Source organism: Accipiter gentilis, chromosome 18 (assembly GCF_929443795.1).
Source record: "Accipiter gentilis chromosome 18, bAccGen1.1, whole genome shotgun sequence".
NCBI lineage: Eukaryota > Metazoa > Chordata > Aves > Accipitriformes > Accipitridae > Astur > Astur gentilis.
In genome coordinates, this window is record NC_064897.1 from 6009820 (window position 1) to 6033736 (window position 23917).

The following is a 23917-nucleotide window of genomic DNA, read 5'->3' on the forward strand; positions in this document are numbered from 1 at the left end:
TGTTAGTCACTTCCGCCACAACGCATGCACTGGAAAAAATTTTTTTAAAAAATTGCCCTCTGACATTGTCCCAAACAGCATTTCCTCTTCAGTATTGCAATTCCCCCATTCCTCCTTCCCCGAAAAATCTATTATCCCTTTTATACAGCTGAGCTCTACATATTGCTTCACAAGTCACATTTTGCTCCAGCTTCCTCAAGACAATCCTGACCTAACTGGAAGATGGGAAGTCACTCCCTGCTTGGACAGTCAGTGCTACTAACCCAGACTTTTAGGGCTACCATTGCTTAGAACCGAACTCTTCAGGAAATGTGCTCCTGACTGCTACCTGTAAAGTAAAACTTCTAATCATATAACTCATCAATATTCACTACTGAGAAGTATTCATTCCAGGCTAGCTTGCAGATCTTAGGATGACTGCAACCAGGTTTTGCATCTGTAGTTCATGTTCTTGCCAAAAGGAAAGTAATACTCAAGTAATAAGCAGTAGCTCTTCTCTGATAAAAGAGGACTTACCCATCTGTTGGTTACTCAGAAAACACCAGCCTACACACATAGCACGTTCAAAGAGAAGGGCCAAAAGATGCAGCTGTAGGACTTAAAATATGGGGCGAAGGGGCAGGCAGAGAGGCACGAAGTGTTGCATTAAACAATGTGGTTAAGGCAGCAGCGTTGCAAGGTAAAGACTAACTCACAGGAAGCCCCCATCCAGCTTCTGTCAAAGGTGGCAACAGTGGAAGCTATAAACTTAAGTCTTCTGGATATTCAGTTGACCTGGATGCCAGTTTGAGAGCTTCCTCCACAGCCATCACCCAAACTCATCCCTGAGCCTACAGCTTACTTCTTATCACCCTAGTTACAACCCACTGCATTTTCTTGGATGTTGACAAACACTGCTAGCATTGGACTACAGCCATGTTGGTGTGTGTGTTTGGGTTGCCAACATCCAACATAGAGCAATAAAACCAAGGACAGGTGAAGTCAGCAGTAAACTTTCATTATGGTTGACAGCAATTCAGCCCAGCTCCTTCAGGTGCCAGGTTCAGTCCCATGCCCAGAATGGCACAGCTGACAAAAACACCACTTCTCAGTTCTGCAAGAGCTCAGGGACATGGTAGGTCTCAAATTCCCATACGAGGTCAGATTTTTCCCTCCAGCCTCTCTCATATATCCAAGGAGGAAAATTAGATCAACTCCTTTCTAGAGTCATTCCAGTCTCTGAAAGACACACAAAAGCATGATGACCATTTCACTTTTTTGAAATAGACTTTTTTTTTTACAAAGGCCCCATTAACACAGAATAGTGCAACATATTACAGAGGAGAGCTGTATGGTTTGCATAAACCCTTAAAGAAGTGACAAGGTGTAACACAAGGGTGGGCAATACATTCGTGCATTAGTCCAGAGGTATGGCCAGAGCCTGACCCTCAACAATTCTGGTATTTCTCATAATAAATACCAACCTCCTTTCAAGAGTAAGGTGGGAACAAGCAAGGACTAAGAGACATTTGTAGCACCTAGAGGACAAAGATCAGACGCTCCTAGGAACACAGCTGAGATACAACAGCAGGGAAACACCAGATACAGGTATAGAACATCAACTTGCTGGTAAGGATCCAAGTCCATAGGCAGCCCCTACCAGAAGATATTTAAGAGAAAACCCAACACGTAAAAAGCCATTCAGAGTAGACGTACAGGACAAATTGGTAATTCCTTAGGCTAAGGGTTCCACACTAACGTCTCTGCTCCCTCCCATCCATATCCATTTTTAAACTGAAACAGGATAGCCACAGCTCTAGCTGCTGCTGCAAGCAGGAACTGCAGAGCTTGTACAGTAACCTCTCATGCAACTTTTGTTTTTTCCACTTGGAAACCTGAGATTTGGCACACATGCTGTAAGCCCTTGAGATTGTACTTCGGTGGCTTTAGAGAAACAAAGCACAAAGCCAGCCAATGAGAAAAATCCAGAGCATACACTATGGGAATCTGCCTTGTCAAGGGACCAAGGCTGTGTCAGATGCCAGGGGACAGAGTTATGTCAGCAGACAGGCTGATAGAAGAAAGCCCAGCTGGCTCCAGGGTAGACCCCAGCCTGTTTGCATCAAAGTACCACTGCCTGCATATCACCAGTGTGACAGTCATCCTTTGCCACCCTGTATGAAGATGACAGTAGAAGTGCTACAGCAGTAACATTTTAGGAAAGGAAGAATGGCAACACCCTCCCTAACATGCTGATAGTCATCTTTTCTATTTGTTGGAAATCCTTTCAGATATGGCATTGGCACAGGAGTTACTTCCTGCTTTATACTAAAGCCCCAGTGATTTAACACTTTACATGTTATGCAAGTTCAACTCCATGCTATGCATCAAACAGTATGATTAATAAGCATAGTAAAATCTCCTCTTCCCCATAAACATACAATACACCTTATTCTTTATTAAGTATCAAATTGTCTCCAACATAAATTACATCCAAATTATGTAAGTTCCAAGAAAGTCAGATATTTTATGTACAATATTTGTCTTGAGTCAGATATACCTTTATCATTTTAACCTATAACAAAAAGCAAACCTACATCAGTACCAAATAAAGCATTAAAAAGGTAACAAATATATAACTTTTTAGAAATGCTTTCAGAACGCTAAAGTTAATGACAAAGATTTTATAGTGCAGCAGTCTTGGGTTTTTAGCTCTTAGACCATTTCTCTGTTTCTGCGGATAGCACAGCAGAGAACCATACTGAATATCATGCCGAAAATCTGTAAAGAAAACAAACGCATTACAAATCAGGAGACCAAAGCACATTCTTTTATCAACACGGGCACAAGCATAGCTGCTCTTCCCAGCCCAGATGCCATTTTAACACTTCATTCTGCAGTTCATGTCCCTGCCCCTCCCTTCCACCTCCAAATTTCAGTCCATTCTCATGAATCCCCTTCACCCTCAATACTTAAAAAGCAAAAATAGATCAGCTATAAACCACCGCTGTATCTCCTAAGAAATCATTGGTCATCCCAGCATATTTGCATCCATGTCATACTTTCCTCCAGAGAAGTCGAACAAAAAAAGTGCAAATTTTCTTACTAGCACTGTTATTTCAGTTCTTAAGCAGTCTTTAATTGTTGCAAAGGAAACAAAAGCAAGGATCCCCAAGAGATATTAGGATTAATAAGTGTGCTGGCAACATGACCAATACATCTTTGCCCTGTCTATACATGCACTACCGATACAACTTCACCACTACTAAAACTACAAGGAGGCAGATCCTAATCCAAAGCAGAAGCAGGGAGGTCCAGGACACTCCACCCTCTGCGCTGCCTCAGGGCCCTGCTGCACACACCCTGGTCCTGCCACTACTTGTCATTAGCGGAATGGGCTTGTAGACTCCCATGCCAGGCACTGTTCAACAGACTTCTGCTCTAAGTATCCTTTGGCCATACAGCTACCCTCTAAGTAATCTGGAAACTCACCATTATTACAGCAATGCCAAGGCCAACTGCTCCAATCACATTCAACTTTGAATTGAAGACATCATCAATGGCAGCAGGGCACGACTGAAAAGAAACAAACTGTTCGTTAGTGCTTCATACATACAAAAGGTTTGTTTCTGTTTGTTTGTCTGAGTTCAAGTCTGCTGACTGATGCTACACCTTTGACCAAGTCTGCTTGCACTAGAGATGAAGACTTATCTTTTGAAAGCTGCTTTGAACTGGCCTTTATTTTCACATCTTTAGAGAACCAGGGATGTTGGCTCCACCACAAAAGTTAGAGAAGTTTACATCTACTCTTCAAGTATCTAAACCTCTTAACTGCACCTTGGCTACAGCAGTTGATCAGGTAGATCAGGTACAAACAGCAGTTGTACCAGACTTGTTACTAAGGGCTGTCAGCATTTAAGCTGCTGTATTGCTCAGCCCTTCTCAAAATAGATTTGAAACTACTCTTGATATTTCTAATTCCTATTGTAATTTTGCAGACACCTTATGAACACACAGTACATGGGAACAGCAGGATTCTGCAAGCTGCATGCATACATGCTAGGCTATGGGTAGATTCATAGAGGTGCCAGTCTGAAGCTCCCAGGACAATGAATTACCATTGTAACTGAGAAAAGAGTTAAGTAGGGTCCCTTCCCCAGCAAGGACACATGGTAGCCAAGAACAAGGAAGTTTTACAGAAGGACAAATCTTTAGGAGCCTGGTAGCTGGCCAAAATCTTATCTCAACTCCTGTCCTACTTATTCCAGCAGCAGACTACAGTGAACTGCTGAAAACTTTTTTCTTTAGTTGTTCCTTCTCCAGTCCAGAAGGAAAGACTGAATTGAGGATTAAAGGGATATACTGACAAGAATTAACCAGTTAAATCAGAATATCAATACAGACTTGCTTATAGGCACACAGATCAGCCACATCATTACATCCCTCTAATCTCACAGTCTATCTACTGCTTTTCTACAGTTGGGACTAGGCCATAAACACATCACACATGAAGTCAACAGATGAAACTAAAACACATTTAGAATAAAAGCAAACAATAAAACCTGCATGCCATCTCAGGTACTCCCATACAATCTAACTCATAGCAGATTGTATGGATAGGACTAAAGATACAGTCTAAATATACATTGAAACATCTCATGTGGGCAGATACTTGCAGACACAAAATCATCTGTAGTGAAAGGAAAAGCACAAGTAATGTGAAAAAACTCAAGTCATTAACTGAATTCCTGCATTGCAAGAACCTTAGTTACTGTGGGAAGACTCATATGTGAGGTCTTGGACCATGAAGCAAGAGCATAAGACAGGTGTAAGAAAGAGGAAAAGGGGTAGTTCAGAACTACACAAGATGTCTCTCCTGTATCTGTGGCATACAGGCACCTTTGCAGCAGTATTTCAACAGGGGAATCCAATTCAGAGAACTGGCTTCACAGTGACATACTCACATAAACAGGTCATCAATGCATTATCCCCCTCTCATTTCCTTGCTAAAACTTCAGACCTGCTCCCACCCTGTGCTCTACTTCTCCCTAACCAAGAGGGGAGGCAACAACTCCCGTGCTGCATTTTTTTTACGTGAAGTTTTGGCCTTATGCTGTCCACCACGCCAGCGAGTCTAGTGACACACAGACTGCATGTTTCCTGTGCAAGTTCAGATTTCCTGCTGACCCTGCTTGTTCTTTCCACAGTAACAGTATGTTGATTTTCCACAGCCAGACTGATTATAGAGATAGGTTGGTAAGTGTCACATGGGAATTTCCCATGGACTGGAATGGTCAGAAACATGTTTCTCATTCTACTCATTGGGCAGAGCTGTTGTTAAATTAAGTCATGCTTTACCATTACAGTAAACGACTCCACTGTAGTCTTCTTTGGACAGGTGTCCATGAACTGCTGCTCAAGAAATCCTGTAAGACCACAGCAGTCTAGCTACAAGAGAAAACAGGAGAAAGAGGCAGGTTAAATAATACTTATTTTTGCTCTGTATTTATTTGGTAAAAAGGAAAAATAGATTACATTAGGTTTTATTACAGACCTTATGCAAACTTACTTAGAAGTCCTGCCAATGTAACTGCTATAAACCTGATTTTAAAAAGCATTAAAGGACAAGATTCTGAAAGGAGGAGCTAGATCTCATTAAGTCTACACACATTAATTTTGGTGACAGCTTGTACAGACACAAAGAGGAACTCCTCATAGACATGCAGGCGTGCAGACTATGATGCCTCTAGATCAATAACACAGGTCTACAGTTTCCCAGGTTACTTCCAAGTTTGTTCAGGAAAACAAGAACTAGTTCTATGCATTTCAGAGGTTCAGAGGAACAAAAAGGCATACTGAATTCACTGATACTATACAAAAAGATCTTCTCTGCAATTTGTTACTAATGCTCCTTTGGTTTCTTCTTGTTAGTAAGGTACTACACTTGTACAGGGGACTGGATGACATGAGGAACAGTGTGAACAAGCTGCATTACTGTCCAGTTTAATTATAACCATGTACTTACAGCTAACTGAAACGCTTTCAGTGTCTCTCGGGCAGCTGGTTGAGATCTCTTTGTATAGGTTTCCTTGTAGAAATCCTTTAACTCTTCAATAACCTACAAAATAGCAAAGAGTTGTGGTGTATTACCGTCTTACCTTAATATCAATTATGGAGAACTAGTTTTGAGCTAGGCATTAAAAATTCTGCAACCTATGATACCCATCCCTTTGACATGTAGAAACAGAGGGTGGAAACAAAGGGTGGACAGCATTTCTCACCCAAACGAGTGAGCCTAACTGGTACACTCACCTTAAAAGCCACACCTAAACAGATAAGATTCAGTTTCCCTTCCAAAGTTCTGAGCTTCTAGGAGGAGTGAGAGAACCAAGTCTTTGCCCACTGGTTACACAAAAATATTCCCCATTAATTTCTGTACCCTAGAAGCTGCTATATTCCCCTGCTGTATAATACAAGCAGAAAAGCAACCTGATCACCAAGCACCTTATTTTGAAATAAGACAGAATCTTGACTGCTTCTGAGGGGACAGCCCAGGTCATTCATGGTTTAGATGCAGAAACATTCAGCCCATAGCTGACCCAGCTCATATATAGAAGTGTTAAAGCTTCACTGATTGTCTGCTTCACTTCACAGCTCAGCCAGGAGGGTATCTCTAGCATGCAACAGCATCTTGGATTCTGGATTCTTGGATTCTTGGTTTCTCTGCTACAGTCTCATTTTTAAATATTAATTTTTTGTATTGTTTTGCTCAAATGCATCTTCTTCCTCTCCCCCAAACTCCCTGGGTAATCAGGATTTGACTAGTACTGCTATAGATTTGACTAGTACTGCTAACTTTCTGTGGGCACTGTCATAGAATCACAGAATGGTTTGGGTCAGAAGGGACTTTTAAAGGCCATCTAGTCCAGCCCTTCTGTCACAGGCAGGGACACTAGACCAGGTTGCTCAAAGCCCCATCCAACCTGGCCTTGAACACTGCCAGGGATGGGGCAGCCACAATTTCTCTGGGCAACCTGTTCCAGTGCCTCACCACCCTGCCAACTTAAGAGCAACCTACCTGTTCTTTATTTGCAAATCCCCAGATGGCAGCAGCAATTTCAAGGGCAAAAATCACAAAAAGGAAGAGGAAGAACTAGAAAAGAAAGACCACATCATTAGTTAAGACCATAGCACCACAAAACAGCTTCACACATACATACTGCAAGCTTGTCCAGTCCTCAGCACCCAGCCTTGAGGGAACTGTCACTCAACCAGACTCCAGTTGGAGGTCTGAAACACTGGTAAGACTAGGAAAGAGGACACACTGCACTGGGTCAGCACTTCTTCCCAGGAGCGTCAGAAAGCCTGGCAGTGTTTTCCAAGCAGAAGTCCTCCTTTTTGATCAGTGTTAATTAAACCCAATCATCTGTTAACTCAAACTTTGAAGTTGCCCAGGTCACTCAGACACATCACAACAGCTGACACCACTTCTTTTCTCTGGTTTGTCATTCCTATTGCTTTAGGAGTCATTACTTAATACCCAACTTGCCTCCAACTCCCAGAGAGCTAATGGTCACTTTGTTTTATTTCTATTTTATGCGATACACAAGTGTCATCTCAGCATTTAATTGACTACCAGGTCCAAAACACCACTACCATTTAAAGGCACTTTAAAGAGGGATGTTCAGAATTACAACAAAGGGCTAGAAGCATTATTTTGCAAGAAATACACAAAATTAACTTCTTCCATGACACAGAAGGGGAATTGTTCTTTCACCAGCTATAGTAGTAGTCTTTTATTAACTAAGTCTTCTGGTTATTTGGCTGAGTAGTTCCACAAGTGTACAGATGTGCATGAACCCAGTAAGCTCTACTGGCCCCTCCAGTCTGAAAACAATGAGGTTGCTCTCCAATAATTGGCTTGCAGAGCAGTTGTCAACTAGAAGAGCTCATCCTGTGATTATGAACAGTAGAGGCTTGTTGTTTCAAGGATCAAATACCACAGTTCCAGTCTCAAAGATTAAAGATTGCACAGCCGTCAGAGTTCAGGACAAACTGTTTAATAAACAGCATTACTTTTATCAACATTTTAGTTCTGTGTTCACACATGCTCCCAGTCTTGATACTTCAATGTCTGAATACGTCCCTAATGCCTGAAGTCATCCTATATTCAAATACAACAGGCACATTTGGATTCAAGGCCAGACTTGGAAGCTACATCTAACATTGTAGCATTATGTAGGTGACCATGACTTTAAACATTGTGGATCCAAAACAATCAGCATCTGCTGCCCTTGAACTGCACAGCAATATTTTCCTTCCTTTCTCATTGTGCTGCTAAAATTTGAAAAGCTACTCTGAACACTTACCAGGCCAAGCATACATTGAGATTCCTGCAATGCACCACAGCATCCCAAGAAACCAACCAGCATCATAAGTGCACCAGCTCCAATAAGGATGTAAACTCCTAGGGAGGAGAAAAATGGAGACATGTATACAGGCTAGTTGAGACCTCAGCAGCAAGGTATAAAATTAGTTGCTCCAGAAATAGCATTTGTAGCTTTTGCCAAGGTTTAAGTTTCTTTACTGAGGTCTTCCAAGCAAATAAAGGGCTGTGCTTAATTTTCAAAGCAAAACACATCAAGACTTGTGGGGGAATGCATTGATAAATAAAAACTTCAATTTACAACAATTAACATGTCCCCTACTGCAGTTTCACAAGTTTTAGAAAATGGGCAGGATAAAGCCATCTCAGACTGTAAGACACATGTTAAAACTGGCTCAGAGCCAGAGTTATCAACTTATCTTCAGATGAAGAGTGTTGCAGTTAGAGACAGCTGGAACTAGTGATTTATCAACATCTGAGAATTCTTGAAGCATGCTACCTCTAGGAGAAAGAGTATTAAAAGGCATCATAATAATCTGTCATAAGGCTATAAATGCTTTCCTACCCTGCTTTTCCATCAGGAAACACTGAATTATTTCATCAGTCATGGAGGTACAAGTCTACACTTCAGCTGCCTAACTTGACAGCCTGTCCAACCACAAGAAACTCTGCATTTTCTGCTTTTGCAAAAGCAGATACTTCTTCAAACTACATCAAGTGGCTAAGCCTGTAGACCATTCTGCCCAGAATTTAGGTAGCAAGGGCGCTGGAGCATAAAGAGCAAAGATTTCTGCACTAAAAGACTCCATTTATGCCCAATCCTTTCCTCCTAAGCTTGGGAGCTGCCAGCCTAAGCACTACAGCTGCTAGCTGGTGAGAGCAAGATGTAGCAAGCCAAAGAATTCCCAAAGGATGGCAAGAAAGTATTAGTGGGGTGGTGAAACACAAGACAAAGAATCAGCACAAAGCATGTAGAATTAGTATGACATTTCTATCAATGTAAACAAAAATTGGGTCTCTCTGGCCCTCAGAGGCCAAATCAATACTATTTAAAGAAAGCCATATGTGAGCATTTGCAAATGATATTTTCTAGATGCAAACCGGTAAGATTAGCTGCCAAAATAAACATCTGCTTGATTAAGCACATGTAAGTGATTAAGCCTGACATTTCTTATCAGCAGGAAATTCTGGCACCAATTTTTTTTACCCCAGCTTAAACTTTTTGCATTTTAAAAAAGAAGTCCATCAGAAAAGCTTTTGAGGTAGCTTGCTTTGTTACTAGGTGCAAATTGACAGATTCTTTGTTTCCTATTGGAAACTGCAGTCAATAACCACTCCCAGAAAAATATGTTAAAACAGTAATTCCAGTTAAACTTTTTTAAAACTCAGCTTAACCTACAGAGACTTCAAGTAGGTTTCACTGGCTGAATGCAGCCAGTAGATTAAGTATCACATCATAAAACTTTTATGCTTTAGGAGGTGAAAGAGTTGTTTTAGACTACCCAGAATAAGACTTGTTAAATATTCAGCTCAATGGCTAAGTTTAGATTTCTGTTCCCTTTCCAAGGTCCAGTTAAAAGCATCTGGAAATCTTCCTGGCAGCTGCAAGAACCACCCAGTTTGCTACCTTGCCAGCATATCAAGGGTGAAATGCCAACTTTCTCACAGAAGAGCCATCTACATGCCTGTGGCCTCTTCATGGAGTCGCACAAGCATTTCAATATTCCCAACTACGGTCTCCAACAAGCCCAACTCACCATTCCTAACAGTACTCCCTGTAGGCACAGGCTACCCTGGTACTATAAGGCTGCAATAGAAGTTGCACCACCCAGCATGCCCCACACCATCTTTACTGACCCTTTAGACACCCGTTTGGGTGTTGTAACAGGTTGAGTAGCTCACCACAGGAGCCAGTTTGCCTGGCAAGAGAAAGGCCAACCTAACCATGCTGTGGATGGCTAATGAGTGATGCCTACCAAATCCACGTGCTACCGGGATGTGAACTAGGTATGCATAAGGATTGTCCAAATCAAAGATGACAGACACCTATGTAAGAAAGGTACATATTTGAATTTGCTTTCTTCAATTGTTAGAGGTCTTCAAATACAGCTACTGGGTTTCAAAAAGTGTTTGAGCACCTACAAGTGACCACAACCAAAGAGGCACATGTTCCTCTGCCCAAGCTTAAAAGTGACTGTAGAGATCAAAACCAGCCAGTTAGGATAATGTCCTATTCAGTTAGGAACTCCTACAACATTAGAATAACAAGCTGAAAACACATGTGTTTGTCCCTTAATTGGTAATCTTGCAAAACAGAATAGATCAAGGAATAACTTCCACCTGGCCTAACTACAGCTACATTGATCTAGGTCACATGTAATAGTTGCTCATATAGACCAAGATATTTGCATATCCTTTCCATTATGTTCAGTATAAATTAGCATACCCAGGGCTGTAAGAGTCAGACAGCAGTACATAGGCTTCTTCCGAGAGAAGAGGCAATAGACTTGCAGTTTTGGGGTAGCTTAGGTTGGTCACTTTTGGAGGAAAATAATTAGTTATTGATGTCACCTGTGACTACTCATTTAGTTGAGTGAAACTTTGCTGACATATTGTGAGAAGCATCAGGAAGAGACACCCTCTGTGTCTACCAAGAGTCCTCCCTGGTATGCTTACAAACAAAATGCTTACCAGCAGCACCCAAAAAGCAACTGCAGGGTTTAAGCTGGGAAAAAGGTAAAGTGATATGTAATGCATAAAGACCCAAGTAACAGCTAGCGTGACACTGCTGCTGCCTGCATGAGAGCTCAAAGCAGAGGCTGGCCCCCTGCACCAGCCAGGGGAAGCTGCTCTGTCCCACCAAGGCTGTTTAGGGCAGTTTTGTCTTTAGCCTCTTTGTCTTAGCCCGAGGAAGACAAAGGTTTCTAAGCAGTCTGGAAATCAGGGTGCAAAAGTGTGATCTATCACCCCGAGCTATCTCCTTGCTTACCTGTGTAAAACGTTGTGTTGTTTGATTCCAGTTCAAAGATGCTTTTGGTCTGTGAATCAAACCGAAGCCATAGTCCAATTGCAAGAACTGCTGTCCCTGCGAGCTGTAAGGACAAATAAGTCTTGTTAAATAATGGCAATTAATACATTCACCCTTGCATAAGTAGCATCAGAAGTAAACACAGGATACAGCTGTTATTTAAAGACATGGTGACAAAGAAACAGCATAAGAGGATGGGGATACCAAAACAAGAACAAACTTAGTTCCTGACATCTCATTGACAGATGCGTTTGCATGGTAAACTACAATGCCACACAAGAACAATGCTGTTCTTGTTCTTTACTGAAAATACTCAAGTTTACCAAAGTGCCAAGTGTCAGTATTTCCACTGACCCCTCCACCCATTGTTTTATTCTGGGTGACTGCAATGACATTGCATGGCTTAGCGATCTTAAATCTTCACACTGAAGGACTAGTGTATCACAAGAAAATGTGCCTTGTAAGGCCAGCTAAAAGTTTTAGCATATTAAACAGACTGGTAAGAGGTCAGTGTACCACAGTACAAAGTTTAGAAAGAGTGCTCTTTCTTGCAAAACAGGATAAAACCAATCCAGTGAAGTTACTGCACTGACAAGAGGAAAACACAGGCTACTGAAACAGCAACACGGCTGTGTGTTGATCTGGAACAATGCAATCAAGTTATAGATAAAAATATTTAGTTTTATTTTATTATCACCTCCATCTGTGTGCCTCAGGTTCCTCTTAACATTGGTGACAGTGTTTGCAGAAAGTCATTGTGTGTATAAATTAGCTTCTGGGTGAAACATCTGGCAGAAGGCATCAGAGAAGTGTTACAAGAGGGAGTTGCACTCTGGAATGGCAAACACTAACAGTTTGCCTTGAACAGACTGAACCCTCCCCACTTTAAAAAGAAAAAACTGGAGTCATCTTGCATGCAAAAAAGAAACCAGGACAAACTAGAAAGCTGCAGAGTGTGCTTCTCAACTCTTCCTTCTCTCCTTTGAAGACCATTTAACTATCAAAAAAAGCTCTACAAAAGTGAGATGAGGACAGAAATACCACACATAGCAGCAGACATTAAAAATTTAATCTCAAGAGTGAGCAATAAGCTTAGAAAGTCTGGAGCTTTGGTTAGGCAAAGCATGCATGAAAAGAAAAAAACCACAAAGCCTTATCTCTGATAAGAAGTTCTTTCTAGAAGGGAACAACATTCTTGATTCACCACCAAGAAACTGGGAAGTGTTTACTAATGTAAATTTTCAGTCATAATACAGAAGGCATTCCCACAGAAGGCACCTATGGGTATACTCCTTACTTCCACATGAAGCCAAACTCCCTCAGCCCCACACTCTCCCCATGGGGAGCCCAAGAGCCCTTTCTCCCCACTATGGGAACATTAGCATCGAAAGGCAGGCACAGCTTTGCTGCCTATGGTTGACTTCTCCAGCCTCCTAAGCTTGCTCTTTCAGAAATAAAACACAAACCAACCAGGGAATGCTTTTAAGATTCACACAGGACAAAGAGGATGGACCTAAGCAAAGGTTTAAGGGAAGGTATATCCCTTGTGGCTTCTCAGCAGAAAGCATCCCAACTGAAGTGCTAAAAGGCTCAGGTATCAGTGAAGAAAAGCAAGAGGCCAGCTGTGCCAGAAAAACCAGCATTTCTTGTATGGCAGGTACCTGACTCCCAAGGCTGCCTCAAAGAGGAGCTGCAGGGTTTTAGCTGGGAAAAAGATGAAGTGATACACAATGCAGAGAGAGCCAAACCCAAACAGAGGTTTCCAGACCTACGCAAAAGTCACTTTGTTGGTGTCACGGGTGCGTAGGCACAGGCTTACTCACAAAGCACACAGCGAGAACAAAGCCTGCACGTACCTGCAGCTTTCCTTGTTAGGCCTATGCTGACAAAATGATTTTAAGTTATGCTGAAGAACCTTGGTAGTACACAGTATGTCACAGCAGCATTATTATTTCAATTTACTGTGCCACAGCAGCACCCCAGGGGAAGGGAGAGGTGCAGGAGAGGGACTGGCAGAGAGAAGGGTTGCTGGTCCACCTGTGCTCACTGCTACAGTCTCACTTGAAAAAAAGCCTTTGCAATCTCATCTCACTTCAGGTCAAAAGCCAGAAGGGCTTAGCGATAGAAAACTCTCACAATGCTTCTAGCCTACAGTTAAGTCACTCAGTATTTAATAATACTGTCTGAGACTCACTTTCCTGGATCAGTCTTCAGCTTTTATAGACATCCAGATCCGCAGCATTAGGAGAAGAAACCTACAGCCTTTGCTTCTTTTGCTAGCACTCCTGAAAAGCAAAGCCTCAAGCCTGAGCACACCCAGCTGCCTGCTATGTCAGTGGTTTGACAAGCCTCAGTGTTGGAGCAGAGGGCTATGGGGCAGCACTGCAAATGGAGCAGGGCACAGCAAAGGACTGTCAGAACTAACACCCAGAGCTGATCCCCCAGCAGACCTTTAAGGCCAAAGTATTCAAACTGTGAAGAAACTCCAAGTCATGCTACAACCATGTAGATAATCTTACAAGTCCAAACAAAGCAGAAGGCTCAGTTAATGATCCCTTCAGAAACAAACTGGTTGGTTAACATTAGAGAGAGCCGACATACCTAATATGGTTCTTTTCCCAAAAGGAAACTTAACTCTGGGTGGTGGGGGCAAGGGTTAAGTGGCACATTTTCTCCTTGGGAAGGCAGTCATCCTGTGAAAAAGATGATCACAAGGAGGCAAGAGACTTGTGGGATCACAGAACAGTGATAATATGTAATGCCAGGGAACTGTTCCACATCACTAAAAAACAGTAGGATTAATTAAAGAAATAGTTCTCTCCATGGTGGACTAGGGAAAAAATGCAGCTTGCTCTTCTGAAGCTTCCCTCTTTTCAGACTTAATACCCCTCAGTTCTTGCTCACTGACTCTTTCAGTACAGTCAGGCCCTACCCACTACAGGGCCAGCCGTGATACTACGGACCTCTAACACACTTCCCTCATCTGTTTTCAGGCTGAAGAATCCCAGTCCACCCACAGTTCCTGGTAGCAGAAACCCTCCTCTTCCTTTCTCAAACATTACCAAAGCTCCACTCTGTTCCTCTCAAGGTAGAGAGAAGACTGGAGCCGCCCACAGCACTGCAGGACACCAGCACACCATGGATTTCTGCAGTGGCATCATCTTTCCTCTTCTGTAGCTCCTTTGCTTCTGAAGCCGGTTTTCCTCTGGTGTTGCTGAGCCATTGCAGACCCTTTTCTCCCAAGACGTCATTGCTCTGTGGCAGCAGCTGCCCCTGAACCAACTAGTTCGTAACTCTGGGCTGCCTCCTGCTCCTGCCTCCCACACGCATTACTCCATGCCTACCTTTGGCAAGTGTCACCCTCTGCTTTGTCACACAGCCTGCTACACCAGCATGCTCCCATCTTTGTTGCTCTGAGTAATGGATGCTGCACAAGCACCTAGGTGTTACCTCGCTGGCTTTTCCAGGTTAGGTGGGACTGTACTGACCACCATGTAGTTTGCTCCTGCACACCAGCTCTGCCGGTTCTCTCCCCTACAAGAGAGTTCCACCTCGGCTCAGCCCTGCCTCCGCTCAGTCAGCAATTTCATCCCCACCAGGGTCTTACTCCAGGACTGCTTCATTTCCCTAAAAGCCCTGAGATTTCCAGCAGACATCAAACAAGTGAACTAACATCGACCAGCCCTTGCTCTCTCCAAGATTCAGGCTTTTAAAGGCTTCAAGTTAACAGCTTCATCAAGCCCAACTTCCCCTTGCAGTAGCCATTCTCTCTCCTCCAATGTCACATCTCCACACGTACACCAACATTTTATTTTTAAAGAATCTTCTCCTCTGCCTATTCCAGAGGCACCACGTGTGCCACTCTCTACATCCCCCCAAATAACGTAAACCAAAAAACCTAGCCTCCAATTCACCACATTCCAGCCCTCCAGCATTGAGGCAGGTGGCAAGCAGGTTTTCCCTAATCACAATGCATTTATAGTTCTGAAGTAACTGTTGCGTGACCCTGGAAAGTTGTTAATCAGCATGTACTGTTGCTGTTTCACCACCTTTTCATCAGGAGGTCAGTTCAAGGCTGTGAGGGATTCAGAGTCAAAGACAAGTTACAGCACAGAACTTCCCCAAGGTCTTCCCCAAGCACCCCCACCCAGTAAGAGAAACTCCCACAGAACATCACTCTCATCACACTCTTACACCTGGACCCATTACTGTCTGTAAGAACTCCCCAGTCCTAATGTGTCTGAAGAGGGACTACATTACTTGGGTTTGCTTTTGGAAGTTATTCCTAAAGCTTTCCTTTGGCTAGCCTTATTATATTTGTACATTTGACTCACCAGCATTTATGAACCTTTATCTCCCTCCTTCGGACACAGCTTCAACTTTCTGGGATTTTCCTAATTTTTGTTTTAATAGCCTCCTATACCAAGCTGTTTCACTCTTTCTGCTTCCTCTCACCCTTGCTCAAGTCTCTGATGGAGGCAAATACATGCCACCTAACACACAATCTACAAATACCCACAGGTTTACTGCAGACCATTTAATTCCTCACCTGTCCTTTTGAGGCAACTTATTTTAAAAAGGGGGTACTGTGTAAGCTCAATCACAGTTTCAAAGGACCTTTTAGCTTCTCTCGCTCCAGGAGATGCACTAAATCTAACTACATCATCGTCACCATTCGCGAGTAGCACTTGGGCAATAGGACCCCACACTCACGGACTACTCAGAAGCAAGCAAAGGCTTATTCCTCCCCTTGAGGGGGGTTCCCAAAACCAAGTCCTAGTCACTGGTTGTGCCTTCAATTTTAGGATCAGAATTGCACTCCAGCAGAACACTTCTCAATTTACTTCCATTATTTAATAGACTTTTCACATCTCCAATACCATAAGAAACATTAAAGCTGCCTTTCTTATTAGGGTTGTTCCTGCCCTCTAGTGCTGCCTGCCTCAAGACACTTTTCTTTTTACACCATTCATTGAGGCCTAACAGTCTAAAATAGCCCTAAATATTGCTACTTTATTCTTCCATAGAGGACACAAGGATCACTAACACCACACTTGAAACTCCCTTTTGACAGGGGAGTGCCCTTTTTGTATGGCAGAGATCCACGCTGTGAGCCCTGAGCACCAAAAGCTACCCAGGCTTGTCTACACACACTTATCTCTGGCTTAACAGGTCAAGCCTGCATCCGCACTTCCTAGGCACCCAAAGGTGCAAGTAAAGCTGCTGAGCTTTATTACCATGACACCCCTGAGCAACAGATACCTCCTGAGCTAAATGCTCCCTATTCTCAGCCCTGGGTCCCAGAGAGGCAAGTGGTGATGCTCACGTTAAGAGAGTCTTTGAGGCAATGCCTTTGCCACAACAAGCATTCTTGGGCTATAAAATAGTTGGCAGAAAGTCTGTAGCTTCAAAAAAAAAAGATAAAAAGCTACAAAACAAACTATAAATATTTCCTCCTGTTTCAACAAGAGGTTTAGCACCTCACCAACCCAGAGGTTTCAGCCACTGCATTGTTAGGCTTTTTCTTACCAGCTATAACCCTCCAAATCTGACCCCCCTGCTCATACTCCTGGTGAGTCTGAGGTGGCAACACATGCTCCTGAGCCCTTGTGAAGTTTCTCTGCACAACTTCCCTCAGCTGCAGCCCAGTTCCATTTTCTCACTTTGCTGAAACCCATTTTTGAGATTATTTTATCCATTAGTGTTGCGTCTTCCAGTCATCCCACGCACAACACTGACTCCAGAAGCGGTTTCTTTCCACAGCTCTGACTTAATTCCTCCACAACAGAGGGTGAAAAGGAGTCACAGGCGCATTTCTCTGCTGTAGCAGATAGCAAGAGAAAGCTTTTTTTTTTTTTTTTGAGCTGCACACTTCACAACTACACATCAGGCACGCAGGCAGTTGTACTGTGTTTCCTGTGTACTTCTCCCCAAGGCAGACGATGCCAAATTCAGATGTCCACGCCCCGAGTGCTTGAGAAGCAGCCATAATCTCTCAGTTAAGCCAAGATTCCTGACGCTGCCTGGCAAACAAGATAGTCGTGCCAGAAACCGCGCTGGAGATGCCATTTCCACTCGTGACGGTGGTGCGCTCCTACAGATTAAACTATTTGAGGATTTTTCTTTACGAAACGCTGCCCAGAAGATCCGAGGCAGAAGCCACAAACGAGACGCGACGATCGCAACCACAAACGCTAGCTTGAAGAGTCAGCTCACCGCCTCCTGTTGCGGCTTTCACACTGCAAAAAACCCACCGAGAAGTACGACCCGCAAAAAAAGAGTTTCTGGGGCAGCTGTAGGTACTGCTGGCAGGGTGGGGGGAAGCTACCTTCACACCTCGCGTACCCCACACACGTTAACGGGCAGGACACGCAGCCTGCCTTAGGCTAACCACAATCCTACTAAAAAGAAGAAGAAATAATAAACGAGCGAGCCGGCTGTATGCCTTATTCAGGCGCCTCCGCCGAGTTCGTGTCACGCAGCGCACTTCGTGCCGCAACAGGTAACTGGGGGGGGGGAGGAATTGGGGGGCAGGGCCTGTCTTGCCGGGGGTCTGTGGGAAAAAGTAAGGAAACCGACAAACCCCAAACGAAAGAGCGACGACAGAAAACCCGAACAAAGCCACAAAAACAACAAAGCCACCGCTCCCGGCACTTCGTCGCCGCCCCCCCTCGCTCTCCCGGCCAGCCCCGCCGCGGGTCCCTCACCCAGAAGATGAAGTTGAAGCCGAAGAGCAGGTACTTGATGCACTTGGTGCCTCCTTTGACGGGCATGGCGGCGGCGGGAGGGCAGCGGCAGCAACGGCGAGAACACCTCCGCCCGGCGCCGCTCCTTAAATCCGGCTTCCCCCTCCCCCCCGCCCCGTCTCTCCCGGGCTCTCCCCTCGCCCGGCCTCCTCCCCGCCCCCGCGCCGCGCCCCGGACCGGCCGCCCAATCGCCGGTTCCCGCCGCCGCCCCGCACCTGCTGCCGGCCCGGTGAGCCCGGGGTGTGAGGGCGGTGTGGGGTGGGGGTGTGAGGGGGGGTATGTGTGTGAGGGGTGTGGGGGGTGTGTGTGTGTGAGGAGGGTTTGTGGGGTATGTGTGTGTGAGGGGTGTGTGTGTGTGGGGGGGGTATGTGTGTGTGTGAGGGGGGTATGTGTGTATGAGGGGAGGTGTGTGTGTGAGGGGGTATGTGTGTGTGTGAGGGTGTGTGTGTGTGTGAGGGGGGTATGTGTGTGTGAGGGGGGCATGTTTGTGTGAGGGGGTGTGTGTGTGTGAGGGGTGTATGTGTGTGTGAGGGGAGGTGTGTGTGTGAGGGGAGGTGTGTGTGTGAGGGGGTATGTGTGTGTGAGGGGTTATGTGTGTGTGTGAGGGTATGTGTGTGTGAGGGAGTGGGTGTCTTCCACCCACGGCCCCACACGTCCCGGGCATGGGGATCGCCTTGGGTGCAGGGGTGTTGCGTTCCCCCAGCCCAGCTGCTGTGGTCCGGGGGAAAAAATTTCATGCTGGAACAGCGTAATGGGCACACCCCCCCCCCAACCCCCCAAAACAACAGCAAAAAGATCGCAGCTGCATGAGGGCCAATGCTTCGCCTGCTCTTGCATAGATTTAGCTTAACTTAAATGTGTCAGTTTAGCTTAAATCTGGAGAAAAGGAGGCTGAGGGGAGACCTTACCGCTCTCTACAACTGCCTGAGAGGAGGTTGTAGTAAGGTGGGTGCTGGTCTCTTCTCCCAAGTAACAAGTGATAGACCAAGAGGAAATGGCCTCAAGTTGCGCCAGGGGAGGTTTAGATTGGATATTAGGAAAAATTTCTTCACCGAAAGGATTGTCGGGCATTGGAACAGGCTGCCCAGGGAAGTGGTGGAGTCACCACCGTCCCCAGAGGTGTTCAAAAAACACCTAGATGACGCACTTCAGGACATGGTTTAGTGAGTATGGTGGTGTTGGGTTGGACTCAGTGATCCTAATGGTCTTTTCCAACCTAAATGATTCTATGATTCTATGAAATGGGTCTTTTCCCCTACAAGATAAACTCACAGCATAGTTTAACTGCTTTAATCTTTCAAATTATGCCTGTCCCAAGTTACAAGCATGCAATTTAGAAAAATCAGGTGGGATAAGTTTCAGCCCACCAACTGATCCCCGTGAGGGGTTGCACGCATGCCCTCAGGCCACTCCAGTTGTGAGACAAAACATGTTGAATTTCCCTTTGCATTTCCCTTTGATTTTAATGGGAAGTTCAGCACTCAACTTCTGAGTCCATGAGCTCAGGAATGAAAACAGAGGGCTTGTACCTCAATTTATCTTTAATACAGTGTGACTAGAAATTCAGCCATCATCAAAAGTCATAAAAACCCCCGAGCAGAACAGAAAGAACAGAAAAGACTTACTAAAATGCAAATAAGACCATGTTGGAGTTATTGTTACCATAATAAATGATAAGACAGAGCACATTCCAGAGCTAATACGGTGGAGGAGATGTTGAATTGGGCAGCTGCTTCCCAGAGCAGGTTGCAAAACATCAATGCATTTCCACTAGAAAGCAAGGGAGAAAAAGAGCTAGGAAAAATTCAAAGGCAATTGTGAGTGCATGAGTGTAGCCAAACTGAGAGGCCTCTGCTGCTGCTGCCGCACCACAGGTAGAAACGGAAAAGGAGAGTTTGCGAAGGGTGACTGGCTGCTGCATTGCTTTTTGTGAATCGTGCCTGGCTGTAGCCAAGCATTCGAGTGGTCTGATGGTCTGAGTGTCCGAAAGCAGAAGAGCAGGGAGCTGCAGCCTGTTAAATGATGCCATAGGCTGTCTGCTGCTCTTGGTTTGGGGTCTCTAAATGGGCTGGTAGTAGATGAGCTTGACTCCAGAGGGGAGGGTGAATGGCACTTAACTCTAAGCAAACTCTACCTAAAGCCTTTTGGTTTTTTGCAGAAGTCAGTAAAGGGAACCGGAGGGATGGAGGCTGACCACAGCAACACAGATCCAGCAAGGCTGAAATGTATGAATGCACTTGACTAAAGTCTTGCGGTGACTGTAAACTGAGCAAGGGAAAGTCTTGTGTCTGACCTTTGAGCTGGGACTGATTTTCTGTATGGCTTTTGCAGGTTTTTTTTGGTAACTTTGCCATTAAGAATTTAGGTCTGTTAGTTAATATCAGTAATACGCCTTTCCTTAACCTTCGAAAATTAAGGATAAAAGAAAAACTTTGGATATCTCCCCCCCCCCCCCCCCCCCTCATATTAAGCTTTTCATGCTTACACTGTGTGAAAGCAACTCCCATTACAATTCATGGGCAGTAGCCTTTTGATCAGAGGCAAGAAACGGACCTGTAAGATCAAAACTTCCTGTGAGTTTATACTTGCTTAAAGCTAAACTCTCCTCATTCATCCAGCAAATTAATTTATGAAGAGGTGAAACCCACTTGTGCATCTTTAGCATTCTCAAGAACGTGGAATGAAACTAGTTAGAATTTGTGCTTATGTGGCTTTTTTCATTCCATATGAAAGGTCTGGTGAGAACATTCATGTTTCAGTCTTCAAAAGTCTGATGATCTGGTAGATGCATCTCTCTGAACATACCTGAACTTCCCTGACTATTAGAATGAGATAGTAATCAACTAAATTTCTGCATAATAGAAATCACTAATGGAAATTCATCACCCTTGTAGAGGTACTTGAGAATGATTTATTATTTTAAAACCTTGTATTTACATGGGATAATAGGCCAAAATATTTTGCATGAAATATTTATTATCTGCACTTAAAATTGTACTGGATGGTTAAAGTGTTATTTTGTCCTACTGCAACAGAGAACAGCAAACTCGGGATATTGCTGGTAAGAAGAAATCTGAGTTGTGACAGTCTGACAAATTATAGCCAATGCCTCAAACATTTGTTAAAGAACTTTGCTGGAGAAGATGGCCTCTGTAAAAGTGCTGGACTTGTGTGAGCAGGAAAGTGTGGCTGGAGAAGAGGGCCCCACAGAGGGTGGGACTGTGCTTCTCCAAAGCCACAATTCCTTATCTTAAGTGACCATGAGAAGAAGCACAACGTATGCAACCTGGAGGAAAGGCCAGATAGCGGTCATGCCTGCAAGGAGAGAGAAGCAACTCCCCAATGACCCCCCAAGCCCACCGACCCATTTCCAGAGAATCCCGGGAACGTGAACTGTGCATGTCAAGACCAGTGACTCATTTTCTGGAACACTCCTGAGCTCACACTGTGCTTGCTCAATGATGGCAAACCCCCACCCACAGTGGCAGACCCTTTAGGTATAAAAGAAGGGAGGACAAGTTCTCGGTGCGTGCCCTCCAGAACTGGATCTCTAGACTGGCTGGACCAATGCTGGACCCAGGACTGGTGAAATCCTTTTCTTCTCACTTTCTTCCTCTCCCTCTCTCTCTCTCTTTTTTTTCCCACATTCCCTATACCTTGTCCTTTTAAACATAAATGGTTGACCAAGTCTGGGACTAGGAGTGAATCCAGCCACCCCTGGGCTTCTCTTTGAGAAGGATTCTAGAAAGCAAGGAGGTCCGCTCTGAACCTCGTGACTCAACGGGAGGGCTCTCCTTATTTCTTCTTTGAATTGATCCCCAAATATGTAAGGCTTACATATGGTTAGCACGTGTTGTACAGTTCACTGGCACAGTTCCATGTTCCTTTTTGCTGCTTCTTTTTCTACACTTCTCTTTTCAAATGGCTGCTTAATGACATGATGCAAGGTTCACATTGATAAGTTCACTTGTACTTGGGCAAGGTTAGCTTGGTTGAATAAATGTTGATTGTTGTTTGAACTCCCCTGGTGTCATTTCACCTCAATTCTGACAAACAAAATCCACGAACCTGAGTCACTCCAACCTTGGGATGCAACATGAGTTTACCAGAGGCCTCTTAGAATTACCTTTCTAATCATCTAGGCATGACACTGACTTATTTTTCATAGACGGATAAGCAGAATTATTTTCTCTTATTTTAATGTGAAACTAAACTAAATGTCTTGTTTGGGCCAATAGTGAAGAGGAGAAGTGTTTGCTTCTCATTGGGAAGGGTTTTACCCTGAGACTGCACTGTCTGAAGGACCTTGTTCCTTTGATTACTACAGCAAGGCACAGGAGAGAGGGGGTTTCTCTCCTAGCTCTATTAAAGGATGGTGGAAACCACTGGTAAGTACTGCAGAAGTACTGAGGCTCACAGCCTTCTTGACCCGTTTTCTCCATATCTATACTAATATGCAGAAGGACTGGTGTCAACTAGCTCGATGCCTTTAGTCTTCTTTGCATAAACAATTTCAGGTCTTTAAAAATGTTTCTTTCAGTTGCCTTAAATAGCCAGGCATAAACGATTCAAACTGCAGAGAGATAAAGTACAAAGCTTTCCCCAGTGAAGGATAGGGATTAACAGAGTTTCTTGAGAAGCGTGGATTAGAGGAGAAAAATAATAACAATTTTCTTCTTTGTAGAGAAATAACATCTCTGGCCATACAAGCCAGTCACAAAAGAAAAAAACGCAAATGGTTGTTTTCCTTGCTTTTTAGCTTCGGTGAATTTTTTTTTTCTGTGTAAGTGATGACTCTGGTACACTATGTGCTGGGCGGGATGTGGCTGTCTGGTGAGAGAGAGGGCTGTACGACCACATCGCTTCTCTGCTGTCAGGGAGTTGAGAATTTGGGATGACCCAGACAAAACCGGTGTAGGGTGTGTGGCTTCCTATTTCCTCTTACCTCTCAAAATCCATCCCCGTATTCACCCGTGAAACTTGAGGTTAGGTGCCTTGCTTCTGGCCTAACCTTTTCAAGCAAATTTTACACGTACTTACTCTTGGTTCTTTTAAATGCAGCAATGGTTTGGAATGGCGTGATATACGGGAGAGAGCTGTGATGGGTAAGTGGTTCCTGCTGGCTTTTGCATCTGGGGCTGCAAGGGAGAGGCTGGTTTTGGAGCTGGAGAGTCCAGATTTTCATTCCATTGCAAAAATGACTCATAGGATCAGTCATGCTGACAACGCTATGTCAAAGGCACTGGCCTTTTTCCACTGCTGGAGGAAAAATGTTTGGTGTTTCGTATCCACAACAGATAAATTCTGGAAGACCTCATGCTGTGAGTAAATCTGTGCATCCTGGAAGTTTGTCTGCTTTCTGCCGCGAGAAAAAGGCTTTGAAGAATCCACAAAGCCCCATGGGATTTCACTAGAACTTAGGTCTTCCTCTATAACTGAAAGTGTAGCTGGAAGTGAAGACCTGATGCCAGACCTCTTAATTTTCTATGCTTTGAATTCACTTTTTTTTTTAACTGAGATTTGAAGATTAGAAGAGATTTAGGCACATCCTTGAAAATACTTGGCATAAGACCTTTGTGTACAATACATTAGTACTGATAATGTAAGGAGAGCATCTGGAAAATCTCAGTATGAACTTAGGAACCCGTATAAAATTGTTTTATAATTGGTTCTCATTTTCAAACTCTTGAGATAAAATGCATGGGATAAAAATAAAAAATATTTTGTTCTTTGTTTTTTAAATGTAAACTTTTAGGCGAAGTTTAAGCATCAGTTCAG

At 44.0% G+C, this 23917-nt stretch overlaps 1 protein-coding gene across 1 annotated transcript; it reads right to left on the bottom strand.

Moving 5' to 3' along the window:
- Nucleotides 1–2417: 2417 nt before the first annotated feature.
- Nucleotides 2418–18255, bottom strand: CD9 (CD9 molecule). The gene is made up of 8 exons (XM_049821609.1): nucleotides 18101–18255; nucleotides 11355–11457; nucleotides 8349–8446; nucleotides 7058–7132; nucleotides 6005–6097; nucleotides 5338–5427; nucleotides 3472–3555; nucleotides 2418–2760 (listed from the first exon to the last, which is right to left on the bottom strand). The coding sequence occupies exons 1-8, from the start codon at nucleotides 18164–18166 to the stop codon at nucleotides 2695–2697; spliced, it is 675 nt and encodes a 224-aa protein (XP_049677566.1). The 5' UTR covers nucleotides 18167–18255; the 3' UTR covers nucleotides 2418–2694.
- Nucleotides 18256–23917: the final 5662 nt, after the last annotated feature.

Coding starts and splice junctions, on each gene's coding strand:
- CD9 (XM_049821609.1), bottom strand. CDS start 18,166: ATGCCCGTCAAAGGAGGCACCAAGTGCATCAAGTACCTGCTCTTCGGC. Junction 11,458..18,100: donor GCTTCAACTTCATCTTCTGG/GTGAGGGACCCG, acceptor TTGTCCTTACAG/CTCGCAGGGACAGCAGTTCT. Junction 3,556..5,337: donor TGGAGTCGTTTACTGTAATG/GTAAAGCATGAC, acceptor GTTTCTTTTCAG/TCGTGCCCTGCTGCCATTGA.